Source organism: Aulonocara stuartgranti, assembly GCF_965226115.1.
Source record: "Aulonocara stuartgranti genome assembly, chromosome: 3".
Classification (NCBI taxonomy): domain Eukaryota; kingdom Metazoa; phylum Chordata; class Actinopteri; order Cichliformes; family Cichlidae; genus Aulonocara; species Aulonocara stuartgranti.
This window is the reverse complement of record NC_138941.1, coordinates 14,333,395-14,346,062: the sequence shown is the minus strand read 5'-3', so window position 1 is coordinate 14,346,062 and position 12,668 is coordinate 14,333,395. Positions and strand designations below refer to the sequence as shown.

The 12,668-nt window shown below is 42.5% G+C and overlaps 2 protein-coding genes across 2 annotated transcripts in view; both read right to left on the bottom strand.

Annotated features, from left to right (window-relative positions):
- LOC309702569 (uncharacterized protein) overlaps positions 1 to 12,668 on the bottom strand; it is a 1,256,944-nt gene that overhangs the window by 1,208,641 nt on the left and 35,635 nt on the right.
- On the bottom strand, positions 1,845 to 6,520 carry LOC309702624 (ribonuclease inhibitor-like). Its single transcript, XM_082527259.1, has 4 exons — positions 6,504 to 6,520; positions 5,582 to 5,758; positions 3,398 to 3,571; positions 1,845 to 1,941 (listed from the first exon to the last, which is right to left on the bottom strand). The coding sequence occupies exons 2-4, from the start codon at positions 5,752 to 5,754 to the stop codon at positions 1,929 to 1,931; spliced, it is 360 nt and encodes a 119-aa protein (XP_082383385.1). The 5' UTR covers positions 5,755 to 5,758; positions 6,504 to 6,520; the 3' UTR covers positions 1,845 to 1,928.

Sequence of the window (12,668 nt, the reverse complement as noted above, 5' to 3'; positions counted from 1 at the left end):
TATGCAACACAACAAGCAACAGGATTCCAGCAGTTGTGGAGTTTTAATGTTAAAGGTAACCCTTATTCAAATGATTCCATTTCTTGTTAGCTATAATTAAGACTTTAAGTGAATTTAAGTGAAGTGAAATTTATTTCGGTCAACAACAACAACACAAGTTATCATTTTACATAGAAGTACAGTAACAGTAACTGAAAACGGAATAGGCTGAAGCTTTGTGGATTATAATTATCCTATCCTTTACCTAATTAATACTTTACATTCTAATTATGATCAATCTCACAGTTTGCAGAACACTACCTTGATTTTGGAGAGGTCGGTGAGGTGTCAACCACTACAGAGGCAGTTGTGCTGGAGCGAATGCAGATAGCTTGCACACTACTTGAAAATCGAGGTAAGTCCAGTAAAGTCCTTATCACGTTAGAGTGTGTACTTCCATTTTAAATAGTGCTTTTCAAACAGCACAGTGCAAATAGTGCTCTTCAAACACTTTCAGATAAGACCCTTCTCAAAGTCTAATTTAAAAAATTCAGGAGACAAATTTTCCTTGAAGTATATTTGGAAAAAATGTACTATTACTCCACCTAAACTTGGTTTATCTGACCCAGATAGACTGCAGGTCATAACTTACCTGAAGTTAAGTTCACCTCAGGTCTCTGCTCCTCCTGCCTCACCTGTTGCCTCTGTGGAAGCTCCGCCATAGCCACCACCAAACAACTGACTTATTTTTACACATCGACCAGCATCCGGCCAATCCACCACCTTTCATTGTTTATACCAAAACAAAAGTAAAAAAACCTCATCGGCTCATAAAAATGAAAAATCACCATCGGTATGCCCGATGGCCAGTCCAGCTATGGTCGTGCCATCAGTTAACCCTTCACGTGGCAACTGTGACACGCGTGCCCAGGGTTGCCGACCCCTGCTCTAAAGCATCTGATTTGGATTCCTGAGATCAAATATATTTTCCTTTGGCTTTGTTTTCTTCCCATTTGTGGCTTTAATGTAGTGTTACATCCTGTTTGTTTGCTTCCATCTGTATACATGTCCAGATTCACTGTTATGTTTCTATTCTTACATTGCTGTGTGATCACTGTTCCCTCTGCTGACTGATGTGACCTTTTGTATCTTACACTGATACTTGTCATATTTCTATCTGCGCCTAAAAGATAAAAAGTTTTCCATGCTAAAACACAGCTCCACCTCCTGCAGTTCTCCCTCTGAACCACTAGATGTCTCTGTTATCTAAATGAAGACGTGCAGCACAGCAACCACAGCAGCGCTCAGATCACACGTGTCCTGTTATTATGTATAAAAGCATGAAACAGGTGAGACAGGTGGGATCAATATTAATGTTGTGGAAATATATGAAAAAGCAACAGAAGAGTGAAAACATTTCGTGTTTCTAGAAAGATCTTTCAGCTCACAGCTGCTCACAGACTGTATTTACAAGTGACAAACTGCAACTCTACAGTACATCTACAGTATATATCAAATATATTCTGTATTCAAATCTATTGAGTGATGTTTGAAAGTCTTTCCAGGTGAGTTTGATCCAGGAGGGTCTGAAGCCAGAGTCAGACAGAGACTGTGCAGAGACTGTAGAAGGACAGAGCAGCAGCAGAGCAGTCCAGATACACTGATGATCCTCTGTCAGATCCAGAGGGACACACAGGGATGATGCTGGACTCTACATTGTGTCTGACAGTGGAGCTGTTCTCAGAGCAGTTCACTCTGCAGCACTGACAGTCATCTGCACTTCTTCTCATTCCTCTGTCAGTCACTGCTGGATGAAGCTCTCCTCTCCACCTCCCAGTAACATGGCCCAGTCAGAGCGTCTCTACACACAAGCTGCTGCTGCTTCAACCTCTCTGGATCATCAGGACACAGCTCCTCCTCTCTCAGCACACACACTGTCCTGTTTACCATCATCGCCAACACCTGCAGAGAGAAGAAGGAAGAGCAGAGGAGATAAACGAGTGTTTCCAGAGAGTCTTCATCAGCTGTCAGTTAGTGATGCAGCACATCCAAGGCAAGGCAAGGCAAGGCAAATTTTTTTGTATAGCAGAATTCAACAACAAGGTGATTCAAAGTGCTTTACAGAGACATTAGAAACAAAAACAAATAAAAAGCATGATTTAAAATTGATTAAAACAAGCAAACAAACAAACTAACTAAACACACACATTCACATTCACACCTGTTCGCGCGATCTGAACCCTTATCGTAAGGGGAGCTACCAGTCCTTCTGTGGACGAGTTACTTTCTATTTTAAATTGCCTGAATTTAAAATACTCTCTAGACCCAGCTGGGGAGCTACCCAGAGCTCTAAACCCACTTAACAAACAAACAAACAAACAAACAAACAAACAAACAAAACAGTATATAAAATCAAAACAGATAAAATCAGTTAATGTAAGTTTTGAAATTTAAGCTTAAAAGTGTGGATTTGGTGCTTTATTCAAATGCAGCTGAGAATAGGTGAGTCTTCAACCTGGATTTAAATAAACTGAGTGTTTCAGCTGATCTGAGGCTTTCTGGGAGTTTGTTCCAGATATAAGGAGCATTAAAGCTGAATGCAGCTTCTCCGTGTCTGGTTCTGACTCTGGGAACTGATAAAAGACCGGATCCAGATGACCTGAGGGATCTGGAAGGTTCATACTGGGTCAGGAGGTCACTGATGTATTTTGGTCCTAAACCATTCAGAGCTTTATAGACCAGCATTAGAACTTTAAAGTCTATCCTCTGACGGACAGGCAGCCAGTGTAAAGACCTCAGAGCTGGACTGATGTGGTCCACTTTTTTGGTCCAGTATAAAGAGCAGCAGGGACTTCAGTGCTGGGACTGTACTAGGACTCATTGTTGCTTCACTTTTTCTAATCTTTGGATTTTTATTGAAGTTGATGAAAATGTTTTTCCCTCCTAGTTTGAGTTTGGACTTTCATTCATTAGAAGAACCTTGGTGTGTCCACTCTGAGCTCTGTAGGAACCCCAACAACAAGCCCAACAATCCAGATGGACAGTTCCAGCTGTTAACTGGAGGAATTCCATCCAAACATCTGCTCTCACTAAATTCTTCCTCACCTACAGACTGTGTTCTTCACTGCTTTAAACTTGGAAATGAATGCAGTCATTGGTCTGCGTGCTGCTTTGTTCAGAGAGCTGATTGGCTGTTGACAGTGTTTGATCAGAGCGTGTCAGCTGTTACTATGGTGACCATAAAGGTCAGAAACAGGAAGTGTTTGTGTCCAATCCTGAAGCCTGTCACCATTCTCCTCTCACAGCTTCACTGAGAAGCTGCAGCTTTACAGGAAACACTGGATCTTTGTTTCATACTGACTGTGTTTAGTACAATACTGCTGACAGCACCACCCACTCACTCCATCACTCTACTGACCTCAGAGTCTCCAGTCTGTAGTCTGGACTCTGCTGAAGATCAGACAGCTGCTTCACATCTGAATCCTTCAGGTTGTTTCCGTACAGGTCCAGCTCTCTCAGATGGGAGGGGTTGGACTTCAGTGCTGCTGCCAGATAATCACAGCTGATCTTTGACAAACCACAGAGCCTCAATCTGTATAAAGAATGAAGGATGTAAGTTTATTAGACAAAGTGTGAGCTTGAAATCATTCAGTGTTTCATCATCTGTTCAGAGGTGAAGAAGGTTCAGAATGTAGAAGTTTAGAAAATGGAAACTCCAAACAGCTGAAGCCAACAGGAAGCAGCTTCAAACAGGAAACTGTGCAGAGTTTCAGACTATATGTCCTGATGCAGCCAGTTGGATTTTGGAGATTTGAATCTCTGTTCTGTGACTAAGTCCTTGAATCATTTCTTCCAGTTGGTCCAACAAGACAGACTAAGTATTGGACATGTGTTGTGGCTCCATTAGGGGAGCTTCTAAATGTGATGTGATGGCCCCTCTGGGTCTGTCAGGTCACAGCACTGAAGAGAGCTCAAACTGGGCACACAGTTGTTCCAGTCTGGACCAAAGACTCTATACTGGGACTGAGGGACTGCATTGACTGCACCCACTGGGACTTTTTAAAGGCTCATGCTCTCACATAGATCATCGATTTCTACTTACATTTCTTTCTGGGAAAAATGGGGATTACTTTGAAAACAGGAAGTATTTTCCCCAATAAGCAGCCCTGGATTAGTAAATCACTCCAACATGTTCTCAGGCAGAAGAAGCTGTCTTGTTATGAGGGAGAGAAGAAAAAGATTGAGGCACAGAAACTTGTTGAAAGAGAAATAAAGCAGCTAAAATCAGGTGTAAAAGAAAAGCAGAGGATGAGCTGAATAAAGGACACTCAAGGCTGGCTTGGAAAGGAATGAAGTCCATGGTGGGGATGCAGAACAAGGAGCAAAGATGAATGTGATGCTGAATCAGCAGAAGACTTGGACTCATTTGATTCCAGCTTTGATATCATTGATTTCAATGAAGAGCTTTGTGATTGTAGCAAAGGGCTGGTAGCTCTGAGAGTCCCACTGATGAGGTGTTTGTGTGGAAATCTCTTAGTGGGAGCAAAGAGAGAAAAAGCCCTGGTCCTGATGCTGTGGGAGGGAAATGATTGAAGTGTGCTGTGAGGAACTGACTGGGAGATTTTCACACATTTTCCAGTCCTCCTTGGAACAACAGGAAGTTCCCAGCATATGGAAACAAAGGTTAAGTGTCCTATGGCACTCAGTGATGATGTTGCTGTGGCCCCACCACCTCCACCTCTTTGTAAAGGAACTAACTGTCATCTGAAGCTTCAAATGAAACTAAGACTTCCTCCACTAGGTGGCAGTGTCTGATGAGAAAGTGTTAGTGGAGCTGGCCTGGAGTCAGAAACAGGAAGATGCAGGATTTGGGCTGAAATGGGGAAAAGTGGTTCGCACTAGTGCCTTAAAGCAAGAAGGTTGTAGGTTGAAGCTTGTTGGCCTTTCTGTGGAGGTTGGATGTTCTCCCACAGTCCAATGAAATGCTGCTTAGGTTCATTGGTGCTTCTAAATTGGCTGTAGGTGTGGATGTGAGAGAGTGCTTCTCTGTCTCTCTCTGCTGGCCCTGTGATGGACTGCTCACCTGTGCAGGTGGACCACGCCTCTTGCCCTATGACAGCTAGGGCACAGGCTGCAGCCCTGTGAGCCTAAGCTGAATAAACAGTTAGCAAACATGATTCATAGATGAAGGTCAGAGTGTTCCTCCTTCTCTTTCCCATCATTCATGTTGGCAGTGGAGGAGATTTGGATGTTGGACTGTGTTTTGGATGATGTGTGTATGTTTGTGTTGGACTGCTGTCTGTAAAGCAAACGCAAATTTTGCTTTGGATTTCAGTGTCAGACAGACTTTAAGGTGGAATGAAGAGTTTGAGAGTTTCACAGTGAATTATCCAGTGGAGGATTTTTCTTCTTCTTTGAAGGTTTGAAATGTGAACATTGTTCTGCTGCAGTCAATGGACTAAACCAGAGAAGAAGAAAACAGACTTTACCATGAAGATCCCCAGTGTGGATCAGTATAATATCAGCCTGATGTCTGCAGTTTAGTGTCAGCACAACTTTCACATCATATTCATCTCAGCACAACTAAAACATGCTGACTGACCTCAGAGTTTCAAGTCCACACCCTGGACTCTCCAGAAAACCACACAGATGCTTCACTCCTAAATCCTGCAGCTTGTTGTTGCAGCTCAGGTTCAGCTGTCTCAGATGGGAGGGGTTGGACTTCAGTGCTGCTGCCAGATAATCACAGCTGATCTCTGACAAACCACAGTCCATCAATCTGTATAAAGAATGATGTAAGTTTATTAGACAAAGTGTGAGCTTGAAATCATTCAGTGTTTCATCATCTGTTCAGAGCTGAAGAAGGTTCAGAATGTAGAAGTTTAGAAAATGGAAACTCCAAACAGCTGAAGCCAACAGGAAGCAGCTTCAAACAAACACAACAAGAGAAAAAACTCTGAATGTTTCACATTAAAGTCGTACATTTCTCATAAAAACAGGACAAAGACTTGAAAAAGTCGTGTTTTTCCTTCCAGGAACCACAAGGCTTCACTTTTAAAGGTGAAGTGTGAAAGAAATGGACATATTTGAAGTCCAACACCTTTTTCCAGTCACATTATTAAAGCAGACAAACTACAAGCTCATTTTCATTCCAACAAGTCATCTTCTGACCTGGACTAACAACACTGGTCTCTATGTGCAGCCGGCTGTGAGACCAGCCCACAAAACTCAATGCTGACGAGCAGTGGCTAGAAAAGTAATGTCTAGGCACTGGACAAATCAGTGCTTGTAGATGGAGAAATCCGAAGAAAACAAAATGTCCCACTTGGGAAGGAAAATGCAGCCCCTCAGCGTTAACACAACTGAACGAAGCTCTTTTGAAAGAAATAGGATCAACAAAAAACTTAAAAAAGAAAGGAAAACGTATGCAAGAATTAAAATATTTCCAGGCCTGGAAAGAAGAAGCAGTTAGGCGAGAAAAAACAAGAGAAAAAAGATAAACAGTCAGAAAAACAGTACTTAACTGCTAGTTTAGTAAAACCAGAAGACGAGACACTGTGCAGTCCTTGCCATCCTTTTATTAATCCACCACCCGTTCCTTAAAGTAGTTTAAAAAGGTTGGAAACAGACGCCACCGAATAGATATAAATACAAGAAGTACAACAATAAAATAAACAAAGGCTAAATTACATTAGAGTTTATTTTTAACATATTCAAAATAATAATAGCAAGGATAACAACCTGTAAACTGATATTAACAATGAAACATAGTTGGCATGACGACCATGTACAGAATGTATGGAATGAATGAAAACAAAAAAATCACACGAAAAGCTTTTAAATAAAATAGAGAGATGCATAAGGTACATTAAGGCTGTGTCATTGTTCAGCCAAGGAAAGTGTGTGAAAAGGTAAATGTCTCCAGCTTGGGAAAGGGTGAAGCTGCAGATCACCCGAAGCCCTTGATGGACACAAAATAAAATATAAATAAAATATTATAACCCTTTACAGCCGATCGGAGCGGGCACGCTCTGTTTTGCGTAACTATTTTTAAATCCCGGTAGCTCTGCAACCACGTAAGCTAGCGCAATAATTTTTTTTGCATATGAAACCGGAGGAGCTGTACTTACATCTGATGCCATCAGCTTGTCCTAGGTCACGGTTTCCTTCCACATAAAGCTTTGCAAAAACTGCATAAAAAGCGCTTGCAGGAACAAAAACATAATATTCCAGAAACACGCTGTGCCGATCCAATCAGCTGTTCATAACACTTCCTATGTTGGAATAGACGTCAGTGCGAACTTTTGCATTTCCGCCATTACCTGCCCGAAACCGGAAGTGACGTCATTTTCGCGGAAATGTAGTCTTTTTTATGATCAGGGCCTCAGTGCATATACTGGTCTTTTTAAAAGTTATCTTTGACTTTATGACTTTCTGTGTCGTTTCTGGGATGCTTAGGACTCATATTGCACTGCTGGAAATAGTTTATTTTGATGCATATGCTGCTTTTTTGCAAATTTGCAGTGTAATATTTATTTTGGTTTTTCCTGCAGTGTATAAAAATTGGTGTATTTCAAAAATAAAACTATGAAGACACTCAAAATAAATTTCCTGTGGTGGGTAACTATTTTGTGCAACTTTTTTGTATTTACAGTTTTGAGGGATAAGCCTCTTAAGTTTCTCTAACTACAAATATATGTTAAAAAAGCAAAAACGATTTTCAATTTTTTTGTAGTTTATTGACCTTTGTTGCAATTTATGTAATTACTATGCACTTAATGAATACATATTATTAAAATCTGGGCTATAATGGTTGTATTGATGTATAGCAACTTGAAATGCTCCCAAAAATGGCTCCACAGCAGGTAAAAATATAATATAAGCTCTGGCGGACTTGGTTCTATGGTAGGTCTTAAAGGGATAATAAACTGCCTGGTTTGCCATGCAACAGAGAACGAATGTGACCGAAGGTTGGATCTGAGATGAGGCAAACAGAAGACCTCTCTAAAAAGGTAGGCACAAAACTGTTCAGAGAAAAAGTAAATCTCTGCCGATTGGATGAATTCTAAATTATCTGTTTGCTGAGTAAGATGATCCTAACTATTGAATAGTACTTCCCAAATCCCTAAACAGAACAACAGCATTAGTGACACTGTTGTGGCGAATCCACTTAGCCAAAAAATGGATCGGACATCAATTGGAGAAACGATAGTCTTTATACAAGGCTTCAAAAAGAGGAATGTACAACAAATAAACTGCTCGACATCAGAGAAACATATAATGGCTTCCCAAACTTCTTTGCTAGCTAAAACCCCAGAGTAACTTTCGTCTACCACAAAGGATTCTGGGAAACGCAGTTTTCTAATGAAAATAACTGTTAAATGCTCCCTTTTAGCAGAAAATTAAATCTATAATTAACAGCCCTCACTAAACGTGACTAACACTTAAATCACTTACAAAATAATCAAAATGCTGTTATCATACAAAACCTGCAATAAAGTTACAACATCCTCCCCCCCGATGAACAATCTGTTCATCTAAAGCTCTAGGTTATACAACAACTGAAACGGTCTTCTTAACAGAGTCCCCGTTGTTGTGCGAACTAAGCAAGATCTAACAAGACCGTCTCGTCCAGGAAACATTTCTTCAATTCTTCCAAGTTTCCACACTTGTCTGGGGAGGTTTTCATGCCCAATGAGCACGACATCCCCTAGTTTTAGGGGTGTAGGCTTTGAAGCGTCACAGCAATGAGCTGACTTCAGCTCAAACAGATAGTCCCTTCTCCAGGTGTTCCAGAAGTTGGTCATAAGTTTCTGCCGGTATCTCCATCTCCGAGTAATATCCTCTTTGTTAAGTGTTGAATTGTGTGTGTCCTTCGGGATTGACTTGGGTGGTAGAGATGTCAGTCGTTTGCCCACCAAAAAGTGGGCTGGAGTAAGTGGTTGCGCTTCATTTACCTCGTTGTGCACAAAAGTGAGAGGCCTAGAGTTCAGAGTAGCTTCGACTTCCGCCAACACAGTACACATTTCTTCAAAGTGGAGTGAAGCTCTACCTAACAAATTCTTGAGACAGATTTTCACTGATCTGACAAGACGTTCCCAGAATCCACCCCACCAGGCTGCTCTTTCTGCAATGAACTTCCAAGTAATTCCTCTTTCCCAGAAAAACTCCAGCAAATGTGGGTCTTTAATTGTCTTCCACAGCTCCTTCAAATCTTGGTCTGCTCTCTTAAATGTTCTGGCATTGTCAGAATATATAACTGCATAGCCCTCTCCTGGCAATGAATCTCTTCAACGCTAGCAAAAATGTCTCAGTTGACTGATCTGACACAAGCTCTAAATGGACCGCTCGTGTCACAGCACAGGTAAATAGGGCAATGTAGGATCTTTTCACAGAATCCTCTGTTTTCACATAGAGTGGCCCAGCAAAATCCACACCTGTAACTTCGAATGGTGGTGACTCGGATATTCGGTCCCTAGGCAAAGGTGCAGTTGACTGATGCCCAGCCTTTGCCTTAAACCTCTTACACACAGTGCATCTGGTCACAATGCTCTTAACCAGCTGCCGAGCCCGGATGATCCAATATCTCTCTCTTATTTGTACAAGAGTGTCCGTCACTCCTGAATGCATCACCCTTTTGTGACAGTCCTGTATCAGCAGTTCTGAAAATCTGTGTTTGTTTGGCAGAATCCAAGGATGCTGCTCTCTGAATGTGAAGTCCGACTGCTGCAGCCTGCCTCCAACACTAAGCAGCTCATCTTCATCAAGGAATTGTTTCAGTTCCTGAATCTTACTGTCATTCATCATAGGGTTTCCTACCTTCAGTCTCTGGACCTCCTGGTTAAAACTGTGATGTTGTGCAACCTTAATCCAGTACTTCTCAGCATCAAGAAGCTCATTTGCTGTCAGCTCACCTCGCATCTTTGGTTGTATTGTTGTTTTTGCATTAGCTATGAATCTCCTAATCCATGCTGTCACTCTGAGCACTCTCTTCAGTTCGCTGTAACTCTCAAGCTTCAGTATTGGTTCACAGATGTCAGTGTCATTAGCAGCAAACTGCATGGCTATTTGATAACTGGATTTAAGTTCTACATTCATTTTGTCTGAAATGTTTTCATCTTCAGACTCATGTATCCAATCTTCTGATACAAGAAAACTGGGGCCATTCCACCATAGCTGGTTTTGTAGTAGGGCCTCCACCGATTGTCCTCTTGTGGGCAGGTCAGCGGGATTAGCCTTTCCTGGGATGTGTGACCATGAAGATGGACTCGTAAGAGTCTGGATCTCAGTCACTCAATTTGCAACAAACGGTTTCCACCATTGTGCCGAACTGCAAATCCATTGCAAAGTGATCATGGAGTCAGTCCACATTCTTATTTGGGCCTGCTCCATCTTCAGCGAGATGATCAAGTTGTTCGCCAATCTGGCCCCAGTCATGGCTCCCATGAGTTCCAGACGTGGCAATGTCATTTTCTTTAGGGGAGCCACCCTGGCTTTAGATGCGACCAAGCTCATTGTCGTTTGTCCTTCTCGTGTTTTGCCTTGCAGATAGGCCACAGCACTGTATGCCCTTTCACTGGCATCACAAAACACATGTAATTCCAAGCCATCTTTGCTTTCTTGTTGCATATTGATTTGGTACCACCTTGGTATGGTGAGCTGGTGTAACTGAGTAAGCTCTAAACACCACTGTTGCCATTCTTGTGCCAGATCTGGTGGCAATTCCTCATCCCAAGAGAGCCCCCTCTCCCACATTGCTTGGAACATGCACTTGACCCTAATGGTGAAGGGGTTCAGAAACCCAAGTGGGTCATAAATTCGTGCTGAGGACTGCAGCACGCTCCGTTTGGTTCCTTTCTTCTCTGTTAGAAGCCTCACTAGTGAACGAAGGTCAAAGGTGAAATCATCTGGCTCTGGCCTCCACACTAATCCAAGCACCTTTAATGCTACTCCATTCGTTTCAGGTGCCATCATGTAGTTTGTGGAGCTCTTCTCCCATTTCTGCCTCAGTTCAGCTGAGTTTGTCATCCATTTGCAAAGCTCCATACCAGCAGCCGCCAGTATTTCTTTGGCATTCGTCGTTATGTGATACGCCTCTTCCACTGAGCGTGTACTTGAAATGAAGTCATCTACGTAAAGTGACTCCCTTATTGTATTCACCACTTGTGGTTGGCTTGTTTCATATTGTTTTAGATGTCTTTGAATTGTCGCTGCAAGCAGAAATCGGCTTGGTGTAACTCCAAACACCACTCTCGTCATCCTCAGAATGCGCAGGTGATCATTCACTTCTCCATTCGGTGCACCTGAGAACCACAGGAACCTGACTGCATCTCTGTCCCTTTCTGCAAGACGTATTTGCAGGAATGCTTGTTTTATGTCTGCCATAAAAGCGATTTCGTGTTCCCTAAATCTAAGGAGAACACTGAGCAGATCTGGATTCAAATTTGGGCCCGTAAATAAGCAGTCATTCAGCGACGGACAGCCTTCTTCATGGGACGATGCATCAAAGACCACTCTTAATTTTGTAGTTGCTTTGTCCTCTCTCAGCAGTGCATGGTGAGGCATATAAAACATTACAGAATCTGTGCTGCTGTTTGGTGTCACTTCCTCTGCAATGTTCTGGTCCAAGTAGTCCTCCACCACTTGATTATACCTGCTGAAGAGTGTGACATCCTTCTTAAATCTTTTACTCAGACCGTCCAGCCGTTTTTTTGGCAACTCTATAGTTGTCTGAGAGCTCTACCCTTTCTGGCTTCCATGGCAACTCCACCTGATATCGTCCATCTTTAAACATAGTCATTCTCTCAAACATCTGCAGAGCCTCATCATCTTCTGGGTTCTTTGTTGTCTCATTTGTAATACCCAGAGACTCTATTTCCCAGAATGCTTTCAGTTGCTTGGAGAGGAGTTTCTCTTCCTCACACGGAATGAACATGCAGGTTGCCTCTGTAACAGCTGATGCAGAGACTGACCCCTGAACAGACCATCCGAAGGTGCTCTCCAGTGCCACCAATGTTTCTGTAAGCCTCTCCACCCTTCCTGTCACGATCTGCCAATAGTAGTCAGCTCCTATGAGGACAGCAAGCTCTGGTTCCTCACTGGATCCTGGGAAGTCAGCCAGTTGTAGTCCTCTCTTCTTAAGCTCATGCTGGATCTGTTCACCAGGAACCTTCATTATTGCCGAGCACACTTGTGGGGTCTCCAGAGCTTCTATTACAATACTCTGGCTAAGACCCCAGATATTTTGTAGCATAACCTTCACTATGCTGCGCTGTGATCTTGTGGGAAAGGAGGACCCAAATGTGTGTAGTGTCAATGTCTCTTGCCTTATAACTGGTAAATTTAGGCTCTTCACAATCGTTTCATGTATGAAGCTTCTTTGGCTGCCTCCATCTAATAAGCAACAAGCTATCCTTCTGCCTGACGGGCCTTCAATCCACACCTTTGCAGTCTGTAGCAACACAGTATTCTGTTCACCTGGTTTCACTCTTACTGAATGAGGGAGCACGGAGGAGACCACTGCTTCTTCTGGTTGGGATGGGGCCTGTACATCCACCCTTTCACCACCGCACACGGCAACGTGATGTCTCCGTCCACATTTCTCACAGGACACATTCTTGGTCTTACAGAATCTTGCAATGTGTTTCTGTCCCAAACACACAAAACATCTCCCAATTCTCTTTAACTTG